The following is a 24,838-nucleotide window of genomic DNA, read 5'->3' on the forward strand; positions in this document are numbered from 1 at the left end:
TAGCCTCTCCCTTTTCCCACCAGATGGCACCCTTGTTCCAAGACAGGGCTCAATGATGGACGCAGTAAGCAGGAGATAATATAATAATGGGCAGGGAATGATAGCCTGTGAGAACATTGAAACTGCCTTCCCAGATCAGGCCAGAAGTTCTATTTCCAATAGTATAAAGTAATCCAGGTGCGTTGGGAACCCAAAGCAGTGTGTGAGGCTGATTTAAATAAATGGACACAATACCCAAGTGTTTCCAGCTTCTGAATGGACAGGCAAACCACAGTTTATCACTACTGACTGCTTTGGTGTTCCAAATGCTCCGCACTCCCTGTTTCCATTGCACCTCCGTCTCTGGAGGCAAAGCTACAGCCATAGTTATGGTTTTGTAGAATTGTAGAGTTGAAAGGTACCCCAAGGGCCATCTAGTCCAACCCCTGCAATGTAGGAATCCCACACACAGCCGTCCCTGGGTGGGCTCGAACCACCAACCTTCTGGTTAACAGTCAGTCATACTGACCCATTGAGCCACAGATACCTGCTAGTCAAGCCAGGCAGTGCCGTATCCTATTTAGTGCAAGCCACGGTGTCTGTATCTGCATATTTGATCAGTTCAGACATTGGGCCAAACCATAGGTAAGCTTCCCCAGCCATAGTTTGGCATGTCAGGCAGTCTTCCCCAAACTCAGACTCTCCAGGTGTGTCGGCCTGCAATGCCCACCAGCCCTTTTAGCACAGCTGGCTCTGTGGGAATGTAGTCCAAAACATCTGGAGAGCAGCAGTTTATTGAAGGCTGATTCCTATCAGGTTCTAATCTAATGCTAGTTATTGCTAGGGGATATTCAAATTGTGCATTATCTTACATCAGCTGTCTTGGAGGACTGAAAGGCAAGATGCATTCAGATTACTGAAAAACAAATCGATAGGATGTATGAGGCAGATTAACCAGATCCATTTCAGTCTGGCTTCAGGCCCTTTTCTGGCACTGAGATGGCCTTGGTTGGCCTGTTGGGTCACCTCTGCCTGGAGAGGGAAACAGGAATTGTGCTTTACTTGTGAGCAAAGCTCAATGGATCTCCACGGTCAGAAAGGCAAGACCTGGATTTGCACAACTTTAAATCAAGAACCTTCTTACTGCTCCCAGTAGGCCTGGCGCTTGAATATCAGGAACCCTTCTGGGCATCTTTATCTCTGTAAACTCAAGCCCTAAGTATCTGGGAGACCACCCTGCTTCCCCACAGTCTGCCTGCAGTGCCGAAATTGGCAGAGGGGCTCCTCTGGGTCTTCCTATGCCCTCAGAGGCTTGGGGGGGGGGTTGGCAGCCCAGTAGAGGGCCTTCTCTGTGGAGTCCCCTAAGCTATGGAACTCCCTCCCAGCAGTGTGACATCTGGCGCCTTCATTATACAGCGTTTGGAAAAGATGCACAAGGGAGGGAGGGAAGTCTGGACGCGATAATGCGCATGGTAAATAAGAAGACACACGATTGTTGAATACAAGAGTATTTGTTTTATTTGTTTGTGTTATGGAAAAATTAATAAAAAGCATTTAAAAAAACAAACTCAAGGTGTATGTTTCAAGGGCCCACCCTATTTTTATGCATGGAAGTTGTGTTCTTTTAAAAAAATAATTAAATGTGCTTTAACCCGCCCTGGGAACATAAGAGGGCAAAAAATAGATTAACAAAAGTAATAACAACAATAATGATATTTATTATGGGAAGAAGCATTCTTCCCCCGCTGCCCGCTCCTCCAAGCCAGCGACGTGCGTGGTTCTCCTCCCTCTCCACTTCACCTGCACAACATCCCTGCAAGGTGGGTTCCCAGCTGATTGACAGCGACAAGGTCAAGGGGCGACCCTGGCTGCGGCGGAGCTGCAAGACCCCGCTTCTGCCACGCGACGGCGCAGTTCCGGCCGGTCTCCAGCAGGCGTCGTCGCAGGGCTGTCCCGCCGGCCAGGCTGCCCGCCGTGGGGGCCGGAGAAGCGGCGGCGGCGAGCGCGTTCGCGTCGTGCAGCTACTGCCTCCGGCCAGGGCGCGAAGCCGGGAGCCGCGGGCATGGAGGAGCAGGCGGCTGGGCGCCCCCCGCCAGCAGCCTGAGGACCCCCCCCCGGCCGCCGCCTGCCCAGCATGGCCCTCCCGCTGCTCCTGGTGGCCGCCCTGCTGGCCCGCCGGGGGGGCGGCACCGAGAAGCCAGGTGGGTGCTGCGGAGCGGGGTAGGGAGTCGGACTGTGCCGCCTGCTTTTCTCCCTTGGAGGCTTCGCCTGCAGCCCCCGGCTCCTGGCAGGGAATAGTTCCTACTGCATGGGGAGGGATGCAAAGCTAGGGTGCTCGGAGCATGCACAGAGTGCCTTTTCAAGAAGGGCCGGCGGAGGCAAAGGTGCAGGAGGAGACGGTGCCAAATCGCGGGCTGGCGGGGCGGGGGCAAGTCGCGGGTCCCGGCTCAAGTTGCAGCTTCTTGCAGCAGCAGCAGCAGCAACAAACTTCTATGCATTCCTTTGAAAAGATCGCTGCCTGCCATCTAGACTTCAGTGGGTGCTTTGGATGTTTGTGGACTGAATCTGGGCAAAAGGCTGCTTGGAGCAGCGCCCCCCACTCCCCAATTCTATTGTCTCCTTGGAAATATTTGTGGCAAGATTGTGGCGGTGGGTGGGGGAGCTGGGAGGTTCTCCTCCTCCTCCTGGCATCCGGCAGCCTGTTTTTTCGGCGGGGGGGGGGTCTCCTTTGTAGCAACCGCTGGGCCTTCTCCGAAGAACGGAGGAATCTATCTCAGCTTTTCTGGACTCCCAATTGAGAAAGCGGATAGAGAAAAGTTTTTCTCCCCGCCTTCTAACATTGGAACTCACGGTCACCCAGTGATGCTGAATTTTGGAAGATTCAGGACAGAGAAAAGAAAGGAGATCTTCACACACTTCAGAGTTAAATTCTGAAATTCACTCCCACAGGAGGCAGGGACAGCCACCAAGTTGGATGGCTTTCAGCTGGCATCCCTGTCTTGAGAGACAATGGAGTGCACTTCCGGGGCTCCCGAAGTCAAACCAATGGCTTTTAAAACAGAAGGAAGAGCCTGGCTGCGGGATCAGATCACTGGCCCACTGCACCCCCTTCTCACAGTGGCCAACCAGATGTCCCAAAGGGAAACCCCACAAGCAGCACCTGCAGGTGTTATTCAGAGGCATGATTGGGCATCATGGCTCAGTAAAGGGACCCCTGACCATTAGGTCCAGTCGTGGCCGACTCTGGAGTTGCGGCGCTCATCTCGCTTTATTGGCTCTGGGAGCCGGCGTACAGCTTCCGGGTCATGTGGCCAGCATGACTAAGCCGCTTCTGGCGAACCAGAGCAGCACATGGAAACGCCGTTTACCTTCCTGCCAGAGTGGTACCTATTTATCTACTTGCACTTTGACGTGCTTTCGAACTGCTAGGTTGGCAGGAGCAGGGACCAAGCAACCGGAGCTCACCCCGTTGCGGGGATTCGAACCGCTGACCTTTTGATCGGCAAGTCATAGGCTCTGTGGTTTAACCCACAGCGCCATCCAGGCATCATGGCTAGTAGCACTTAAAAAAGGATGAAAGACATTCATGAAAGATAGTGCCTTCAATAGTTACTGGCCACAAGGACCAAAGTATATACTAGCTCAGGCAGCATGATGTTGAACGCCAGAGCCTGGAAAATATGGGAGGGGAGAGTGATGTGGTGCTCAGGTCCCACTTGAGGGCTTTGCCTTGGGGCACCTGGTTGGCCACTGAGAGAACAGGATGCTGGACTAGTTGGGCCCTCTTTGGCCTGACCCAGCAGCCAGGATCATCTCCCGCTCTTGGCCTCTGGAGGACAGAGTGGAGGAAACTGGAGATTTGTGTACCTGCACTCTCAGGTGCTAGGCCAACCAGAGCTTAGGTGGTAAAGCTTTGGAAAGCACAGATTCCAGCTTGTTGTTGTTTAGTCGTGTTCAACTCTTCAATTCCAGCTTAGTAGAACAATAAATCTGTAGAGCCGGAAGGGACCTCAAGGGGTCTCCAGGGGCCTCTCAAAATCTCTGGGCGAGGGACCCCAATGTTAAGGGGCAGAGAAGGCTCCTGACAGTCAGACTCCCCAACCGTTCCTTCTCCATGAGCCTCAAGTGCCATTGCCTTTGGCACCTTGGCGTGACCCTGCTGACGAGTCCAGCACATCTTCCTTCAGCTTCATAACCTTGTAGGAAAAAATGTGCCTAGGCATATCCTTGCAGCGACCATAACCCTGGTTTAAGGTGCTACTTAGCTCCTAGCTTTTATATCTCAGTTTCTAACACTGGCCTCACAACTGCCTCATTGGGGCAAGATCTGCTGGGCAGAGTTGCAGGGCTCAATAGGCCTGAGCTGGGTTGTTTCTTTGAATAAAGAGTTCACTGACACCTTGTGAGTTATTGCTGACCAGCTTCTGGTATAAAACACTTGGAAGGTGCCTTGTTGCCACCTTTGAGGGACTGGCCCTTCCTCTTTCCAGATGATCATTCCAAAGTATTTCCTGCAGGGGTTGGATCTGTTGACGCACAAGATCCTGGCTATGACGTCGTTCACCCCGTCAAGGTGGACGAGCGAGGCTTTTTCCTCTCTTACAACCTGTCCTACCGCTCGCTGTACAAAAGGGCCATCTCCTCGAGGAATCGCCCACTTGCTTTCTACAAGCTATACCACCGAGGGCAGGAGCTGATGTTCAACCTGAGCCTGAACAGCCGCCTCCTGGCTCCTGGCTTCGTCAGTGAGAGACGGTTTGGAGGCATCGCCCACGCCAAGATCCAGGCTTACAAGCAGAACTCGTGTCATATGATCGGGTCCGTTCAGAACCAGGAACAAGAAAGTGGATTGGCTGCTCTAAGCACCTGTGATGGGCTGGTAAGCATCATGGACTCTTTGCATCTTAAGATGTAGAACCATCGGATCGTAGAATTGCAGAGTTGCAAGGGACCCAGTGGGTCATCTAGTCCAACCCCCTGCAATAAAGGTAAAGGTAAAGGGACCCCTGACCATTAGGTCCAGTCGTGGCCGACTCTGGGGTTGCGGCGCTCATCTCGCTTTATTGGCCGAGGGAGCCGGTGTACAGCTTCCGGGTCATGTGGCCAGCATGATGAAGCCGCTTCTGGCGAACCAGAGCAGCACATGGAAACGCCGTTTAACTTCCTGCCAGAGTGGTACCTATTTATCTACTTGCACTTTGACGTGCTTTCGAACTGCTAGGTTGGCAGGAGCAGGGACCGAGCAACCGGAGCTCACCCCATCGCGGGGATTCGAACTGCCAACCTTCTGATTGGCAAGCCCTAGGTTCAGTGGTTTAACCCACAGCGCCACCCGCATCCCTACCCCCTGCAATAGCCATCTTCAAATATCTCAAGGGCTGTTTTCTCCTACACTGGAGGGCAGGTCTTGAACCAATGGCTTCAAGTTACAAGAAAGGAGATTCCAACTAAACATAGGGAAAAACCTTCTGACAGTAAGAGCTGTTTGGCAGTAGAACGGTCTTTCTCTGGAGGTTGTGGACTCTCCTTCCTTGGAGGTTTATAAGCAGGGGTTGGATGGCCATCTGTCAAGGATGCTTTAGCTGAGATTCCTGCACTGTAGAGGGTTAGACTAGATGACCCTTGGGGTCCCTTTCAACTCTACAATTCTATGATTCTGGTGCCTTCCAGGTGTTTTGGACCACAACTCCCATCAACTCAACATCATTAGCCCCAGCCAGCATGGCTGTGTTCTCATCCTGACTGGGACTGATGGGAGTTGTAGTCCAAGACACCTGGAGGGCACCAGGTTGGAGAAGCCTGGCTTAGAAACTGACCTGGTGGCTTTGATGCATTGTAGAGTTGGAAACTTCCTTAATGGCAAGTTATAAATGCCACTGACCTTCAGTGCCACATCCCTCTTTTGTTATGTTTTTGTACAACATCTGGTTTGGCGATTGTTGTTCGGCACGAGTAAAGGTAATTATAAGTCTCGTCTCCTTTGCAGATTCTTTTTCCTTTTTTTAAAAAAAAAGTAATGTTTTATTCTTAGATATTGTGATTAAAGGAAACAAACAAGACTCCTGCGTGGCATGCCCTGGAAAGCTTTGCAGAAGAGATCATGTGCAACACACGAGATTCTGAGACCACTGATGTTGGGAGCCTCATTCCACTCTCAGTGACGGTCCAATCCTGAAAGGTTTTATTATAGTCAGGTTTATTTATTTATTACATAGATAGGTCTAGATGGACTAGATAGGTCATTGGCTTCATCCTGCAGGCTCTTCTTATGTTATTTGCAACCACATCTGCAAACTCTTTGGAAACTGATGTACCATAGTGATGATGACTCTTGTCGTCTCCAGAAAGGAGTCTTCCGGCTGGCTAACGAAGACTTCTTCATCGAGCCACTGCCTGAGAGCAACTCCAGGGAGAAGGCGGCCCATCCCCACAGGATATATAGACGCCACGTCCCAGATTATGAGGCCGAAGAGTTTATTTCGGTCGTGAGCACGAAACAAGACAGGAAGCAGTCTGCTGTTGTCAGGATGTGTGGGGTCCAAGGTAACTCCCCCCTCCTCCTGGTTCACAAATGATTTGTTGGCTGAAGGAAGCTTCCTAATGCGTTAGCTTGCTTACTTTCCTCCGCGAGATTGCATGCTGGCTTTGTTATTCAAAAATTCACATTTTATGTCGCCTAGATGTGACGTTAACGGCATGAATGCCGCTCACATTAATGTACGTGTCAATGTGAACAGCAGTCGTGGGTGAGAAAAGCAGAATTAAGTCTGTAGCGGGGGACTTTTTATCCAGAGAAATGTTGAATCCATGCTTCTTAATGAAAATTACTGGGGACATGTTTTCAGCTGTGGCTCTGCTAAGTAGACCAGGACTGGTTTTGACCCTTTGAGCTCTAAATACAGACCTGGTACCCTCCAGATGTTTTGGACTACAACTCCCATCAGCCCCAGCCAGCATGGATGAAAAGAGAACTTTAGAAACAATACGCCTGCATAAAAAAAGTAGAAAAAATATGTTTCTGCTGGCTGGGGCACGTGGGGGTTGTAGTCCAAAACATCTGGAGGGCACCAGGTTGGGGAAGGCTGTCCAAAATCTTTTGGACACAATTCAGAAGAGCATTTTCTGCATTTTTGCAGGGGAGTTGTTTCCAAAGTTCTCTTTCCAGCTGCCTAATTGACCGTGACCGCAGTTCAAAGGCTGGAAGAGAGAGCGGGGATTGTGTGCGAGATGGTGCAGCCCTGACTGGGCATTCCCCAAAGGGCAAGGTTTTCTTCATGCCATGCAGCTCCTAAAAAGCTCCATCTATGTTGCTGCTGGGGAAAAAGGCCTCTGGAGCAAATTGGGAGATGTTCTCTGTGGGTTTTGATCAGTGGCGTAGCGTAGGTTGTCAGCACCCGGGGCAAGGCAAGTAATTTGCACCCCCTAAGCCGTGGATTTGCGCCCCCTAACCCTACCCCCCAGATATTGCGCCCAGTGCGGCCGGGCCCCCCTGCACCCCCCACGCTACGCCACTGGTTTTGATTGCACTTTGGGCCTCCCACCTTGCCTGGGAGAGTCTAACTTGAAGATTTCACTTTGCGTCGAGACACTGATTAGCCACGGATACTGTTCCCCTACAGTAAACACTTTCCATCTGAAGGCAGCCTCGCTTGGGGGTGAGAGTTTGCCCCTGTTGCTTTTAGGATTGCCCCTGCCATTCAAAACATGACTTCAGAAGCTTTTCTGAACTGCAACTCCCATCGCCCCCACGGTCGGACTATCCTGGCTACTGGAAGTTGTAGTTCAGTAAGACCTGGAGAGCCAAAGTTTTACCACCCCTGGACTACAGCAAAAAGTTGCCTGGAAAATCAAAGTTGGGTGGTGGGCATGCATCCTTGTTGCAGAGAAAAGAGGTATATTAGATCCCTTTATTTGAGTGGGAAGATGGTATAGATCCAGGGGTTGGAAGCCTGTTGGACATCAACTTCCACCAGGCCAAACCAGCATGGTCAATTGGCAGTGTTAGGAGTGGAAGCTGAAGAACATCTGGTTCCCCATCCTTGAGTGACATCAGCCTTCCCAAGCCCCAAGTGGTGATGGGAGATGGAGTCTAACCACATCTGTAGGGCACAGATGGACCCATACCCCTGTTGAAGGGACCCAGATGCTTCAAGGCTGACCAGCTTATGAGCAGTAGCAGCAGAGGGTCCTAGGCACCCTCTCATCCTCTCCTCTCAACCTCCAAGAAAGCCTCGAGACCTCTGAGAAACAGAGAGAGAAGTGGGAGGAGAAGCGGCGGAGGAAGCGGCGGATCAAGCAGCGCTCTGTCAGCAAGGAGAAGTGGGTGGAGACCCTGGTGGTGGCCGACACCAAGATGGTCAAGTATCATGGCAGTGAGAACGTCGAGAAGTACGTCCTGACGGTCATGAACATGGTGAGTCCTTCAGGGGTGGGGGAGAGAGAACCGGTCTTTCTGCTGGGTGGGGAAAGCTGTTCAATGCACTAGACCAGTGGTTCCCAAACTTTTCCAGGCCAACTCCCCTTTGGTCCCATAAACTCATCCCCAATGCCCCCACCCCATAAAAAGTATTATTCAGAATACAGTCATACCTTGCGTTACAGATGCTTCAGGTTGTGTGATTTCGTGTTGCGCACCACGCCGAACCTGGAAGTAACAGAACGGGTTACTTCCCAGTTTCGGCGCATGCGCAGATGTGCTAAATCACGCTTTGCGTACGCGCAGAAGCGCCAAATCACAACCCACGCATGCGCAGACACGGCACTGCGGGTTTCGAACGCTGCGGGTTGCGAACGTGCCTCCTGCACGGATCACATTCTCAACACGAGCGCCCACTGTAGTGGTTTGCAGAACCCACTAAAGAAGATAGTAACAGGTCTAGAGTGAGAGACTAGGGTGATTTCCGCTGCTGAGAGACTTTTGTGGGTGAACTGAGAGTTTGTTGGACCTTGGGCAAGAACCCAGAGACAGAGTGTGTGAGAAGAAAAAGGAATTGATACTGATTTCTATATATTAGTGTATATATTAATGTAATATTTTTATAGGTACAGTCGTACCTTGGATCTCAAACACCTTGGCACCTGAACAAATTAGCTCCTGAACTATTGAACGATCGAAACCCGGAGTGTTCTGGTTTTCGAACGTTCTTTTGGAAGCTGAATGTCCAATGGTGCTTCTGCAGCTTCCGATTGGCTGCAGGAGCTTCCTCCAGCCAATCAGAAGCGCTTGGGTTTCCGAACGTTTTGGAAGTCGAACAGACTTCCGGAACGGATTCTGTTTGACTTCCAAGGTACGACTGTAACTGTGTGTGAAATTTTTATCACATCCTAACTCTAAATCAGAAGAAAAGGCAATCTGTGTAAAATCCTATTGCCGTTTATTCCAGTTCAGTGCCAAGCTGCCACTTTCCCCGAAGGAAAGCAGTGGGGCAGACGGAAGCATGGATGAGCCCTATGTCAGGTCCATCAGCTTCAGTGGGTCTGCTCTGAGCAGGACTAGCGTTGAACACCAGCCTTGATCTTCTGTGGACCAAGTGTAGCATGGTGGTTAGAATGCCAGACTAAGACCTGAGAGACCAGGGTTCAAATCCCCACTTGGCTATGAAGCTAACTGCCTTTCTCAATCCAAACTACATCACAGGGATTTGAATGAGGAGGGGGAGAAGCATGTATTGCTTGGAGAAAAAGGTGGGATATAATTGCAATGAATGAGTGTGAGTTACAAAGGGAGTGTGGTGATAGCGGGGTCTTCCCACCCTCCACCCCCTTAGCCTTCATCAGCTCTGTTTCTCCTTTGGCGCAGGTGGCTGGAATGTTCCACGATGCCAGCATTGGGAACCCTATCCATGTTTCCATTGTGCGCCTTATCTTCCTGGAAGAAGAAGAGGTACAAAGAGGCTTTTAATACCACTGTGCTGTTTTCATTATCTGTATTTTAATAGATTCAGTTTTTATTATTATTATTAGTTTAATTACTTTTTAACAATTGCATTCTATACGCTTTTAGCTTTTTGCATTTTATCTACGTCGTTTTTTATTTGTGTAAGCTGCCTTGAGTTCTGGTCTGGGGGAAATGTGGTATATAAAGAAATATAATAATAACAGAAGCATTTAGCTGTGAATCCTACATTGCAGGGGGTAGGACTAGATGACCGTTTGGGTCCCTCCTGTCTCTACAAATCTATGATTCTGAGGTTAGCTAACACACCTTCTGTTCCTGCCAGCACCTCACAGGATGGAGGAGCAACTTTCAGCAATTAGGTTGAACCGGCCTCTGGGAATTTAGGTGCCTCTCTACACAACCCACAGACCACATAGCAATTTCTCCCTGAAGCAATTTCAGTGGCTTTTTCAGGCTTCCCCTGTCAGCCTAGCACTGCCTCTGTGAAAGGCAGGAAGTGTTCCTGGAAGATTGTCCAAGGCGGTGGTTTGCAGCTGTGAGGGTCCTTCATGCACGAGTCTTCTAATTTGTCCATGAGTGTGTGCATTTCTGTGCAGATTAGGCTGCTAGGGTGTGTTGGGAAGAGATGCTGTGTGCTTGTATTGCATGCTTATGCATGCAATTATTGGGGAGGGGGAATCTTCAAAGCAGGGCTGGACCAACAGCAAGAGATGTTGCTCAGGGCAATTATGCCAACAGGCACATCAGTGATGCCATACACGAGGCCCAGGATCTCTTGAAACGGTGGCCGGGGCTGCTGGAAGTCGTAGTCCAAAATGTCTGGAGAGTGCAACAGCTTGGCAAAGGCCGGTTTAGTATCTGACCCTATTAGGAGCTTTGTAAATAATAAGGTGGAGGACACAGAGTAATGGGAATGCCCCCAAAGTGTATCTTGATGGAATGCTAAACAGGAATACAGCTCAAAGCATAGAATCATAGAATTCTGAAAGGGACCTCAAGGGTCATGTAGACCAACACTCTGCAGTGCAGGAGTCACAGCTAAAGGATCCCTGACAGATGGCCAGCCAACCTCTGCTTAAAAACCCCCATTGATGGAGAGTCCACCATCTTCCGAGGGAGTCTGTTGCACTTTTCCTAACAGAAATTGTATCCTAATATTTAGTCAGAATCTCCTTTCTTGTTGTTTGAATCCATTTGTTCCAGTCTTCCCCTCTGGAGCAGCAGAACTTGCTCCATCTTCCATGCGACAGGCAGCCCTTCAGATATTGGAAGATGGCTATCGTACCTCCTCTCAGTCTCTTCTTCTCCAGACTAAACATACCCATCTCCCTCAACTGTTCCTCATAAGGCTTGACTTCCAGACCCTTGATCATCCTGGTCCTCCTCTTCCTCAAAACCTTCCAGCTGGTCAACATCCTTCTTAAATAGTGATGCCCAGAACTGGGCACAGGTGGGGTTGACCCAAAGTATCTCATCTCCGTTTCTGTAGGACGACCTGAAAATCACTCACCACGCAGACAACACCTTGAGGAGTTTCTGCAAGTGGCAGAAGGCCATCAACCTGAAGGGGGACGACCATCCGCTGCACCACGACGTGGCTGTCCTGCTCACAAGGTATAGCTCTGCTCAGGCTCTGCACTGGCGCTGCCATGCATTTCTTTGAAGGCATTTATAAACCGCCCAACATTTTTTTAGGTCTCTGAGTGGTAAGTCCATGCGCTACGAACAAGGGCATCCCATGTGGTTCCCCACTGATGTCGTAGGTTTCCAGATCTCTTCGGTCCCAGCTGGCAGAGCCAGCGATTGGGGTGGTAAAGAGAGCTGGAGACATCATGCAACATAGAGCCTGTGTGGTGCAATGGGTCCGTGCATCTGGCTGTTAACCAGAAGGTTGATGGTTCAAGCCCACCCAGGAACAGCTGTGGGCAGGATTCCTGCACTGTAGGGGGTTTGACTAGATGATCCTTGGGGGTGCCTTCCAACTCCACAATTCTATGAACATCTGGAGGGCACCAGGTTTGTTGGTTTTATTTTTTACATATATATATAGCATCTTTTAATATTTTAATATTTTGTTGGAAGCTGCCCAGAGTGGCTGGGAAGCCCAACTAGATGGGTGGGGTATAAATAATAAATATTATTATTATTATTATTATTATTATTATTATTATTATTATTATTATTATTTTCCTTGCAAGGAGCTCAAGGCAGTGTACATGGTTCTCCTGCTCGTCTTCCCCACACCACCCCCTCCAAATAATTTGTATTGGTTTTCATGTAAATACAAAAACAAAATATAGCTACGGTAACTTGTCCAGTGGTACATTAAGTTTCATATGCAGTACATATCAATTCAAGTATCCTCCCACATACTTTCGGCTGAGGGGGAAGGACTGAACCAAGGTCACCCGGTGAGCTTCTTAGCCAAGTGGGGATTCGAACCCTGATCTCCCAGGTCCAACAATCTAACAGCTACATTACACTGGCTGTTATCTACTCAGATTGGAATGAATATGCAATTAACAGCGGATGTGATAGAACCTCTGCACAACCCTTTATGCAAACACACCAGGCTGATTGCTGCCTCTTTTTCTTCATGTGTGTGTGTTTTCTGCCTGCCTGGGGAAGGAAAGACCTCTGTGCCGCCATGAACCGTCCCTGTGAGACTCTCGGCCTGTCTCACGTCTCCGGCATGTGCCAGCCTCACAGGAGCTGCAACATCAACGAGGACACGGGGCTCCCTTTGGCCTTCACTGTGGCTCACGAACTTGGACACAGGTACTGGAGGGGCAGCGCTCGTTGATCGCACAACGCATAGCTAAACTGTGGAACTCCCTCCCACAGGAGGCAGTGATGGCCACCAATCTAGATGCTTTAAAAAAAGGGTTAGGCAAATTTGTGGAGGAGAGGACTATTGATGGCTACTAGCCATGATGCCCATGCCCTGCCTCCACAGTTGGAGGCAGCAATGCTTTTGAATGCAGGTTGCTGGGAAACACAGGAGGGGAGAAGGCTCTTGTGGTCAGATCCTGCTTGAGAGCTTGAGCTGGGGCTGATGGGAGTTGTAGTCCAAAACATTTGGAGGTCACCAGGTCTGGGAATGCTACATTTAGAGCAGGGGTCGGCAACATGCGGCCCACGAAGACCGTTTTACTGGCCCACAAGCCGCCCCTGAACCAAGCTGCCCGCTTGGCGATCCCCCACGTGCTGCACTAAACTGGTGCAGCGCAGGGACTTGCTGAGCGACACCGGAAATTGCGTCTGCGCACGCACAGATACTGGAAATCACGTCTGCGCATGTCTAGGTGCCAAAAAGCGCTTTGGCACAGGCGTGATTTTTGGCATCGGGGTATGCACAGAAGCAATTTCCGGCGCCGTGGACATGCGCAGATGCGATTTCCGGCGTCACGCTGCGCCAGTCTGGCCCACGGACGATCTCCGTGGGAGTGATCCGGCCCATGGCCGGTAAACCTTGCCAACCCCTGATTTAGAGCCTGCTACCTCCCTCTTCCCCCAGACAGCATGGCCCCAGTGTCACATGACCCTGCTGGCTGGGGCTGATGGGAATTGTAGTCTCAACCCCTCTGGAGAGCACTTGGTTGGCCAAGGCTGATCCCTCAAAGGCTTGGGGAGGGAAGACTCCCGCCCCCGGGTGTGTGAATGTGAATTTGGCTTCCGTCCCGGATCTTGGGGTGCCCCCTTGAAGCTCCTTTGCTGTCGTGTTTCTGGGCGAGTGGCTCACCTCCCCCTTTGCGGGGCTGTGCTCTTACAGTTTTGGGATTCAGCATGACGGAAGCGGCAATGACTGTGAGCCAGTTGGGAAAAGACCTTTCATCATGTCTCCACAGCTCCTGTACGACACCTCGCCACTCACCTGGTCCCACTGCAGCAGGGAGTACATCACCCGCTTCCTCGAGTAAGTCTGGGGGGCCATTACCATTGGCGTAGCTCTCGATAGCTGTGGCTGTGATGGAGGGGTCGTTGTTCACTCTGTGTGGGTTGGAGGGGTGGGGCCAGGCACTGGGTCATTTGGGTCAATAAAACGACTTGACCCCCAAATTCCTGAAAGATCGTCTCCTTCCCTACAGACCCTCTCGGGTGCTGACACCAGCAGAGAGGGCTCCTGCAGTCAATTCCCCTTTAGGCTTTTGAATGTTTTTTTTTGACATGGTGGTTTTTGAATTATGAGCCATAGAATCATAGAACTGTAGAGTTGGAACAGACCACGAGGGTCCTCTATTCCAACCCCCTGCAACGCAGGACTCTTGCTTAATGTGGGGCTTGAACCCACAACTCTGAGACTAAGAGTCTCATGCTCTACCGACTGAGTCACAAGCCGTGGACTTCTGCAGGAACTGCACACTGCAAACGATAGTCACACTGGTGCCAGCTCACACCTATGCCGTTTTGAAGATTATGCAATAATCCCATAAAGAGAGCAAGTGTGGTGTAGTGGTTAAGAGCGGTGGACTTGTAATCTGGTGAACCGGGTTCGCTTCCCTGCTCCTCCACCTGCGGCTGCTGGGTCACCTTGGGCTAGTCACACTTCTCTGAAGTCTCTCAGCCTCACGCACCTCGCAGAGTGTTTGTTGTGGGGGAGGAAGGGAAAGGAGATTGTTAGCCGCTTTGAGACTCCTTAGGGTAGTGATAAAGCGGGATAGCAGATCCAAATATACAGTAATAATAATTAAAGTTGCATTGCAACGACCAAGGCAGATCTCTGTGCATTGCCTTTCAGGTAGTTCTGCTCAGTGCTATTTTTCTAGAAAAAGAGGTGCAGGGACTCACTATGAATACCTCCCTTGTTCTCTTATAATGGCAATGGTGCCCACTTCAGAGGTGCTGGAACTGAGTTCTGGCTGGAAAAAATAGACTTGGCTCTACTATTTTCTGTGCATGTACATGGGCAAATTATTTGGGGAGCTCCAAGATCTTCTTTCAGGTGACTTCAGTTGTGTTTTCATTGAAGTTTCATGGTACGTAGGAGAACTTGCACCCCACGGTCTTGAAACAGAAGGCTCACCTGTCTTTTCTTGGTTCTCAGTGCTTAACTTTGAAGCACACAGTGGCCGAAAAGTTTGCTTTTCATGCTGATGAGGCAGTTCTAGGAGGCTTGAGGCAGGGACTCCACTGCAGAAATTTGCCCCTCACCCTGATCCCATACCCTCCAACATTTATCTGTTGAAAATAGAGACATTCTATTCAATAATAACAACAATAACAATAGTAAAGGCAAAGGGACCCCTGACCGTTAGGTCCAGTCATGGCTGACTCTGGGGTTGTGGCGCTCATCTCGCTTTACTGGCCATGGGAGCCAGCGTACAGCTTCCGGGTCATGTAGCCAGCATGACTAAGCCGCTTCTGGCGAACCAGAGCTGCATACGGAAATGCCGTTTACCTTACCGCCGGAGTGGTACCTATTTATCTACTTGCACTTTGACGTGCTTTCGAACTGCTTGGTTGGCAGGAGCAGGGACCAAGCAACGGGAGCTCACCCCGGTGCATGGATTTGAACCGCCAACCTTCTGATCAGCAAACCCTAGGCTCTGTGGTTTAGACCACAGCACCACCCACGTCCCTCCAAATAACAATAGTATTTTTTACTATTTATACCCTCCCCATCGGACTGGGTTGCCCCAGCCGCTCTGGGTGGCTTCCAACATATATAAAAACATAATAAAACAATTAAATATATTTTTAAAAAGCCTTCCCTATACAGAGCTGCCTTCAGGTGTCTTCTAAAGGTTGAATAGTTACTTATCTCTTTGACACTACATCACTGGATGGCCGTATATGGGTTGACACTCAGAATCGAACAGTGTGTGGGTTACATGAATGAGAGATAAACAGTTAAAACCTTGATCAAGGAGGAGTTTGGCTCTGCCTTGGCCCTGTGTGGACTCCAGCCCTGTCCCAGATGAGATTGGTCCTCTTGGAAAGGTTGTGCCAAATTCTTTCATCCGGCATTGTTTATTTTTAACACCTCCTTGCTGCCAATTCCGCTGCCTCCCCCCAGGGCACTTAAGCCAAGCGCCTGGGGATTGGGGGTCTGTCTGTCAGCTCCTGCTTGGCCCAGCTGCTCTTCCCCGCTTTGGCTCTTGTAGAAAAGAACCACAGAGGTTGTGAGGGCAGCAGCTGCAGTCCAGCTGCCTGTCGGCCTTTTTCTTGCTATTTCTTGTGACAGAGGAAGCAACCAGCACCTTAGCCCAGATTTCAGGCCCATGGCTCCAAGTCAGCGAATGAGCCAAGCCACTCAGGCCTTGCCTTGGGCTCACTTGGGAATGAGGTGGAACCCTGCCTAAAGGCTCAAGGTCTGCTTGCAGAGGCCATTGTGTCAGATAAGAGGTTCTGGGGCTCAAGCCAGCCTGGAAATTCAGGTGGCTTTGATAGCGTGTAGTACCTTCCATCAGCTTCAGCTGGTGGTCCAACTCTGCCCCTATCCAGACAGGGATAGCCTAACTTCTGTCATCAATGTCCTGGTAACCTAGGTGAGATTACAGTGGTACCTCGGGTTAAGTACTTAATTCATTCCGGAGGTCCGTTCTTAACCTGAAACTGTTCTTAACCTGAAGCACCACTTTAGCTAATGGGGCCTCCCACTGCCGCCGCGCCACCAGAGCATGATTTTTGTTCTCATCCTGAAGCAAAGTTCTTAACCCGAGGTACTGTTTCTGGGTTAGTCGAGTCTATAACCTGAAGCGTATGTAACCCGAGGTACCACTGTACTGCAACATGTTATATGTGTGGCTGCCTCTCAAGACTGTTGGGAAACTTCAGCTGGTGCAGAATTTGGTGGCCTGGTTGCTCACTTGGGCAAGACAGTTTTGAGCATATTACACTGATCCTGGCCCAACTGCACTGGCTGCCAATTTGTTTCCAGGCCCAATTCAAAGCGCTGGGTTTGACCTATAAAGCCTTTGTTGCATATCTTTAGGTACCAGGTGAAAACACACCCCTTCTCCCAGGCCTTTGGCTAATTCAGCAACCCATGGCTTTGTGTTCACCCCTTTCATTTGGGTCTTTCTCTCCACAGCCGGGGCTGGGGGCTCTGCCTGGACGACCCACCAGCCAAAGATGTGATTGACTTCCCCTCCATCCCTCCGGGAGTCCTCTACGATGTTAGCCATCAGTGCCGGCTCCAGTATGGTGCCTACTCCACCTACTGTGAAGATATGGATGTAAGGAGGGGCTGGAGCCTTGGGGGCTCCCCAGTTATTTTGGATGCAGCAGCAGCATCAAATTCCAAACAGGGTATGCAGGTCGGGGTGGGGTCTAATCTCGTCCGAGAAACTCTCTCCAGAAGGAAACTTCAGTGGAGAGGAGGCCAGTTCAGCCAAGATTTGGGTAAGCAGCTCACCCCTGGTAGAGCCAGTACTGTGACCATAGAATCACACAACTGTAAAGGTGGAAGGGACCCCCAAAGGTCATCTAGTCCAACCGTCTGCAGTGCAGGAACCAGAGCTAAAGAATCCTTGACAGATGGCCATCCGACTTCTGTATAAAAACTGCCAATGAAGGAGAGCTCACCAAACTGCCAATGAAGGAGAGCTCCACAGCCCAGTGGGGGATTCAAATCCTGGCCTCCCAGGTCCCAGTCTGGTGCTCTAACCACTACACCACACAAGCATTTCCTCCATTCCTCTTCCCCCACTTTCATTCCACCTATCCCTTGCTAGCCTCCTACACCATGAAAGTTTAGGCCAGCCTTCCCCGACCTTGCACCCTCCAGATCTTTTGGACTACAGTTCCCATCGGTCTCAGTCACACTGTGTTGGGGCTGATGGCAGCTGTAGTCCAAAACATCTAGAGGGCACCCGATTGGGGAAGGCTGACTTAGATTGTAATGTCCTTGGAACAGGGACCTGTCCATTTTCGCTTGTCTTTACTTTATCAAGCACCATCTGTACATTGATGGTTCTATGTAAAGAATGCCAATTTCATTGCCTTTCTTACTGTGCTCCTTTCAAATTGGTCTTTGGTTCACACAAGACCAGAATCCAGAGTGTTGGGGTCCACATTGGCAGGGAAACTGCACTTCTTGGATTTGGAGATGAGAAAGGAATAAGTGGGAGCTTCTCCCCTTTTCTCTTCTGTAGGGCAGTGTGGGGCTCATTCCACCCATAAGAAGAGAAAACTTCTCACCTCTTTTTTTTGCCTTCCCGTCTTACAGAGTGTCTGCAGCACGCTGTGGTGCTCCGTGGGGAACACGTGTCACTCCAAGCTGGACGCAGCGGTCGATGGCACCAAATGCGACGAAGGCAAGGTAATTCCCCTGCAAACGCCTTCTCCTCTGGACTAGGAGCTGGGTTCAAATCCTCCCTCAGCCATGAAGCTCACTGGGTGGTGACCACAGGCTACCTCTGTTATTGCAACTTAAGGAGATTTTACTTTTCTCCATGCTTTCCAGGCATGGTCCACGCTACTTTAAAGCTCTGTGCTGAAGCGCCTTGCCAAGAGCCACTTGTGGTGCTTCAGCTTTAAAGGGCAGGTTTTCACTGGGAAAACTCCAGGGCGAAAAGAACGGAGCACTCAGACATGGAACTTTAAAGTACAGAGCTGTGCCTGAAAAGTGCAGGGCAAAAGGTGTGTGTGAATAAGCCCTCTGTGCAGACAATACTGAGCTAGATAGATGAGTGGTCACATCTGATTTAAGGGAGCTTTTTGTGTTCCCACTGCTGGATTTGGCTTCTACTTGACTATAAAATGCACTCTTGCTCGGTATATACAGGCAGCCACTCTTTCCTTTCTTTCCACTGCAGAGAAAGTGTGTTCCAATTAGAGCTGGAGATGGAACCCAAATTACTCTTGGCTTTATTGTTTTTATTTTTTAAAGGAGAGCATCTCAAGTTTCTTCCTCCCGCTGGTCTTGGGTGCAACCTGAGATGTTCACACACCAGCCACAGGCTGCCTTCATTAAATCTGTCAGGGCCTTCTCCCAATTCTGCCTTAAAGCTATCCCAAACTGCAGACGGAGAGGCTGCTTTTACAAAATTCACAAAATCCTTTTTTCCGCAACCCTCTCTTCTTCTTCTTCTTTTTATTTTAAAAAAAGCTTCCAGCCTGATGAAGAGTTTTACAAACTTGAGAGCTCACTCACTGCTCTACAACCTTTCATTTGGACATAATGTTTATTACATCTATTTTATTAATTTGGTTTATGAGTCACCTCGTAAAAAGTGCTCTCTAGGCTACGATAATGGTTTTATTCTACTATTAGCTTCTAGGTTCGGATCATGCCATTTGTTCTGGTCGTGAGGCTTTTAGGACATAATTTCCCCTCTTTTAAAGCTGTCACGAGTTAAAGAGAATTTGTGAGTCATGCTCTGCTGGTTTGCGGAGAAAACATTGTACTTAATTAGGAAGACCGTTCGAGGGAAAATGAGCAAACTGCCTGCTTCAGGCTTGCACTTTCAGATATTGCCTGTGGGTTTTCTAAAATAACTCCCCAAACATGAAGCCCAGAATCTTACACACACACACACACACACTTCTATTTATATGATTGCTAAGGTATTGAAATTCTGTTACAATTGTTAGAATTTGGAGATGTACAGTGGTACCTCGGGTTAAGAACTTAATTCGTTCCGGAGGTCCATTCTTAACCTTAAACTGTTCTTAACCTGAGGTACCACTTTAGCTATTGGGACCTCCCTCTGCCGCTGTGCCGCCGCCGCGCAATTTCTGTTCTCATTCTGAAGCAAAATTCTTAACCTGAGTACTATTTCTGGGTTAGCGGAGTCTGTAAACTGAAGCGTCTGTAACCCGAGGTACCACTGTAGTCCAAAACATCTGGATAGTGCCAGGTTGGAAGAAGGCTTTGCCTGAGCCTGGATGTGCAGGCCAGCCTCATCTGATGTACTCCTCCTTCTTCCCTTCCTCCACAGTGGTGCTTCAATGGGGAATGTGTCCACATGGGATACCGCCCCGAGTCCATCAACGGAGGCTGGGCGGCCTGGAGTTCCTGGGCGGCCTGTTCTCGGACCTGCGGGGCGGGCGTGCAGAATGCAGAGCGGCAGTGCAACAGCCCCACGTAAGTAACTGACCCTTCCACTTGCAGTGGGGGGTGAGCGAGGGGAGCATATGAGAACATGAGAAGAGCATTGGCTGGATCAGGCCGGTGGCTTTTCTAGTCCAGCATCCCGTCCATAAATCTGTCTAATGTTCTTTGAAAGCCATCCAAGTTGGTGGCCATCACTGCCTCCGGTGGGAGGGAGTTCCATAGGTTAACTATGCACCATGGGTGTAGCCAGGGTTTATGTTGCCCAGGCCAGGGGGTGGGCACCCACCTGTCCTCATCCTCTGTCTGTCTCTGTCTATCAGATTCGGAATGAAATGTCTCGACAACTGTTGTTTTAAATTACCTTCTTTTGAGCCCAAGTGCTCAGAAAAAACCTGTCAAAATCTTCAGTCGTTTGAAAACTAGGAAGTTAAATTTAAAAATTAACATCAGGGAGTACCTTTCATGTGCCACAACATCATCAGCGAGCATATCAGTTTCAGACTCAGTGGTACCTTGGGTTAAGTACTTAATTTGTTCCAGAGGTCCGTTCTTAACCTGAAACTGTTCTTAACCTGAAGTACCACTTTAGCTAATGGGGCCTCCTGCTGCTGCCATGCCCCTGGAGCACGATTTCTGTTCTCACCCTGAAGCAAAGTTCTTAACCCAAGGTACTATTTCTGGGTTAGCGGAGTCTGTAACCTGAAGTGTATGTAACCTGAAACGTATGTAACCCGAGGTACCACTGTATTCTGATTATTTCTACTTTCAGTTAAGTATTTTTATTTATTTACTTGATGGGGGGGGGCAGCTGCCTCCCCTGACCCCTGGCTGCATCCATTCTGTGTGCTGCGTGAAGGACTTTTATCTGGCCTGAATCTTCCAGCATTCAGCTTCCTTTGATGTCCACAAGTTCTAGCATAATGAGAGAAGGAGAAATGCGGTTCCCTTTCTCCCTGGCCACCCAACCTCTGCTGAAGACCCTCCAATGAAGGAGAGCCCCCCGCTTTCCAAGATCTTATGTTCCGCCGTCAAACAGCTGTTTATGGTCAGATAGTTCTTCCTAATGGGGGTGTTCATCGGTCTTTCTGTCCCAACCTCAGGCCAAGGTACGGTGGGAAGTATTGCCTGGGGGAGAGGAAGCGCTTCAGGGTTTGCAACACCAAGCCCTGCCCCTCCGACGGACCCTCTTTCCGCCAACTCCAATGCAGCCGCTTCAACGGCAGAGTCTACAAGGGGAAGCTGTACAAATGGACCCCACTCCCTAATAACAGTGAGTCCACCTCTCTCTCTCTCTCTTTCTCTCCAGCAAAAATGTATTTATGCATGTATGCATGTATTAGTATTCCACCTTTCCTCTAAAATGTGGAATACATGGTTTTCTGCATTTTACTTGCACAACGACCCTGACAGGTAGACTAGGCTGAGGGAGGTAGCAACTGGCCCAAGGCCACCAGTTAGATTCATGGCAGTTACGAATCCTGATCTCCTAGGCCCCAGTCCAGGATTCGGACCGCTGCTGAATTGATATGATTACTCCTGTGGTTATTTAAAACATTTATTTGTTTACTTATTTGCAGCATTTCTATTCCACTTTTCCTCCAAGGAGCTAAAGGTGACCTATACAGTTGCCTGCCCCCCTTTCAATCTCCACAACAACTCTGTGAGGTAGGTTAGGCAGAGAGGAGGTTGCCAGCCCAAGGTCATCCAGTGAGCTTCTTAGCAGTGAGGGGATTTGAACCCTGGTCTCCCAATTCCTGTTTCGGCACTCTAACCACTGCACCACGCTGCTGTTCCTCCAGGCAATAGCAAAGCAGTTCAAACACACACACAAATTAATCTACTTATAACCTCAATGAGATTATATTCATGGTTTTGTGTGTGAGAGGGGTGGTGGTGGTATTGAATCATTATCAGCCTAGGATCTGAGAGACTTGGGTTCAAATCCCCACTCGTACAAGAAACTGACTGGGTGACCTTGGGCCAGTCACTGCCTCTCAGCCTAACCTACCTCACAGGGTTGTTGTGGGGATTAAATAAGGAGGGAGAGAACCATGGGCGCAACCTTGATCTCCTTAGAGGAAAAAAGTGGGATATGGAATATAAGAAATAAAAATCCATACTGTAGCTATGCACACACTAAGCTAAAAACTTAAGCAGCCAGCAAATGCTTGTGTGGACAAGAAAGTCTCAAAGAGGTGCCAAGATCTCATCAGAGTCAGCATCTGCCTTACCACAGATAAATGAGTGTTTATTTATAGAAGTATTATTTATATATGACCCTTTTGTAAGATATCAGGGCAGTGTACAGCAATATTAACATATATTAAAATGAGGAGCAGTACAAAACATTCACTAAGCTGACTAGCTAATCAATGGCCATTTTAAACAGCTGCATAGGCTGGTCAGCATAAAAAACCCTTCAAAATCAAAAGTGAGGGTGCCCGCTGCAGCTCTGCATAGAACCAGCAATGTGTAACACCTCATGTATTGAATACCTAATGCTGGCAAGCTGTTCTTTGGCCACACGGCTTAAGGAAAGGAGAGGAGAGGAGAGGCAGTCAAGCGTCTGGACTTTTCTCTCTGACATCTGCAGTTAACCCTTGCGAACTTCACTGTCGCCCGGAGAACGAGTACTTTGCAGAAAAACTCCGCGACGCTGTCATTGACGGGACCCCGTGTCACGAAGGAAACTCGAGCCGAGACATGTGCATTAATGGGATCTGTAAGGTAGGAGAGGTTTAGGGAAGTGTGACTCCCTGGGTGGAGGGAAGAGAGAGAGTTTAGAGACTAGCCCTCGCCCTGTAAGAAGATCCCTGCATGTAGTAATCTAGCATATTGAAGTGTGCTGTGCTAACATTCTACATGCAGGGGCATGGTGAGTCAGGTGAGAGAGCCTTCAGAGACACAGCCCTGCAATCCAAGGCGGTGGTGCAATCCAGTGAGATAGGAAAGCAAGGAGCTAAATGGCCCCTTAAACCTAGGTTATGGGCACAACAACGTAATGTCTAGGCGTGCCTTTTTTATAACAAGAATACAAAGCTGAAAATGAATGAATTGCAGCTAAAATATGATGTTCATTTTTCACATGGTCTATTCCTTCCGTTGCCCAACCCCCTAATATTCTTATGAGGATCTCTTCTCCAGTCTTCAGAGAGGGGCTGGAAATGGGGAGGCAGAAAAAGTCCTTCTTTCCTACTACTCTGAAGTCTTAATCTGAAATCTTAGGCGCAGTATTGCACCCAGAGCTCAGAAACGGCTCGCCCTAATGAAATTCCCTGTCGCAAAATGCGCCTAGAACAATGGGAGTTTCGAACACTGGTGCAATCTAGAACCCAGCCACTTTACATTCTGTATTGTGGCCAAAACTGCCTGGGTAGGCAGGATCTCTGTGAGTGGAAAGAGACCATGGAAACAGTAAGCGTGGAATTTCTTGCAAACCCTGACGATGCCTAAGGTTTCCGGAGGAAAGGAACAAATCCAGAGTTCCCCTGCCAAACCTAGCCTGGCAACTTCTCTTCCTGATAAAGGAAGGTCCCCCTGGAGAGTTTTAAAATAGCCTGTCGCTGACTCCAGTGGATTAAGTGATCAGAGAGACTGGTGCGCCAGAGAAGGATTCAAAACCCTCCAAGTGATGACAGGTGAATGGGGATGGAGAGCAATCCATACTTTGCCTCTTCCGGCTTCTCAGAGAGGAACAGGAAATTGGGGGTAGGGAGGGTCTTCTCATGAGTTGGGCAGTGCATGAACCTAGTCTAAAATGGCTGCTGGCCTGTCTTTCCTCCTCCCTGCAGCCTATTAAAATTTATGCATTTACTTATGATCTCTTTATACATGTATATCCTGCACATTGCAAGTCCAGTGACTGTGTAATAAATGCATGCGCCCTTGAGCTTTTGCCCTGGACTTTCAGAGAGCAAGCCTGGATTTTCGCCTCAGAAGTCAGCCAGTGTGAAGATCCAATCGACCCCACCCAAGCAGCCCCTAGGTTTTTGGACTACAGTTCCCCTCAGTTGCTCTGGAGGTGGCTAACCCATCACCCGTCCCTGATGCCTTTCAGAACGTTGGTTGTGACTATGAGATTGACTCCTATGCTGTGGAGGATCGATGCGGTGTGTGCCGTGGAGATGGGTCCACCTGTGAGACCGTCAAGAAGACCTTTGAGGAGAGCGATGGGCTGGGTGAGGATGTTTCTGCCAGATTTGGGGGCCCGGTTGGGAATAAGGTGGGATGTCAGAGGATAGAAATGGAAATGGGACTGCCTGCAATGAATGAACATGGATCAGAACATAAATGGATGCCTACTGAAGTATAGGTTGGTTCCTATACTATATAATAACAGCAAGAACCTTTATTGAACTAACAGAACTGGACAACAAGGGCAAAGCAACTGCTTATATACATTTCTGAAGGCCTGGGCCACTCCCACTCCAAACATGATTGGCTGTCAAAACTTCCAATCAGCGAATCATGACTCAGAGTTTAAGGGCCAACGGCAGAGGCCCAAATGCTGAAATGTTCTGTGATTGGATATCATGTATCGAATCAGAACACAGGGGCTCAGAATCCTTGGTCCAGACTGAAGCTCAGGCAAACACAGAGCACTGAATACACAACACCTGCCAACATCACTGATGGAGGGGTGTTGGTGGGGAGGGTTGAATGGGGCCTTTCTTGGACCCAGCTTGCTCATTTCCCTCCTCGGTCCCCATCCATCTTTGAGAAGTTCCAGATAACTTGGCATTTGTGGAATTAGATGCACTGTGACAAGGTTATAAAGGTTCACTTGATGGAAGCTTGAGGTACAAATAATATGGATTGGGACAGCGGGGGAGCTTTGAAATGCAACATTCCAAAATGTTTTGTGGAGGAGGCTAGACCTCACAGAGGTCCCTCTCTTCTTTGAGGTTTTTCCATTACCCACCAATGAGTGTTGTGTTCACATCACATGCTTTCCTTTGGCA

General features: G+C 49.4%; 1 protein-coding gene across 2 annotated transcripts in view; it reads left to right on the top strand.

Moving 5' to 3' along the window:
- Positions 1-1,994: 1,994 nt before the first annotated feature.
- ADAMTS7 (ADAM metallopeptidase with thrombospondin type 1 motif 7) overlaps positions 1,995-24,838 on the top strand; it is a 67,766-nt gene continuing 44,922 nt past the window's right edge. Inside the window, exons 1-14 of one of the 2 annotated variants that reach the window (XM_083713050.1) lie at positions 1,995-2,180; positions 4,497-4,858; positions 6,324-6,522; positions 8,205-8,392; positions 9,779-9,862; positions 11,367-11,491; positions 12,506-12,655; positions 13,650-13,793; positions 16,911-17,055; positions 18,048-18,140; positions 19,762-19,907; positions 20,978-21,147; positions 22,471-22,604; positions 23,935-24,055. In XM_083713050.1, the coding sequence (XP_083569176.1) occupies positions 2,114-2,180; positions 4,497-4,858; positions 6,324-6,522; positions 8,205-8,392; positions 9,779-9,862; positions 11,367-11,491; positions 12,506-12,655; positions 13,650-13,793; positions 16,911-17,055; positions 18,048-18,140; positions 19,762-19,907; positions 20,978-21,147; positions 22,471-22,604; positions 23,935-24,055 (2,128 nt within the window). In that variant the 5' untranslated portion in view covers positions 1,995-2,113. Of the gene's footprint in view, positions 2,181-4,469; positions 4,859-6,323; positions 6,523-8,204; positions 8,393-9,778; positions 9,863-11,366; positions 11,492-12,505; positions 12,656-13,649; positions 13,794-16,910; positions 17,056-18,047; positions 18,141-19,761; positions 19,908-20,977; positions 21,148-22,470; positions 22,605-23,934; positions 24,056-24,838 lie in introns of both variants that reach the window. The other variant, XM_083713049.1, reaches the window with a different exon arrangement.

This window comes from Podarcis gaigeae, assembly GCF_964106915.1.
Source record: "Podarcis gaigeae genome assembly, chromosome: 14".
Taxonomy (NCBI): Eukaryota; Metazoa; Chordata; class Lepidosauria; order Squamata; family Lacertidae; genus Podarcis; species Podarcis gaigeae.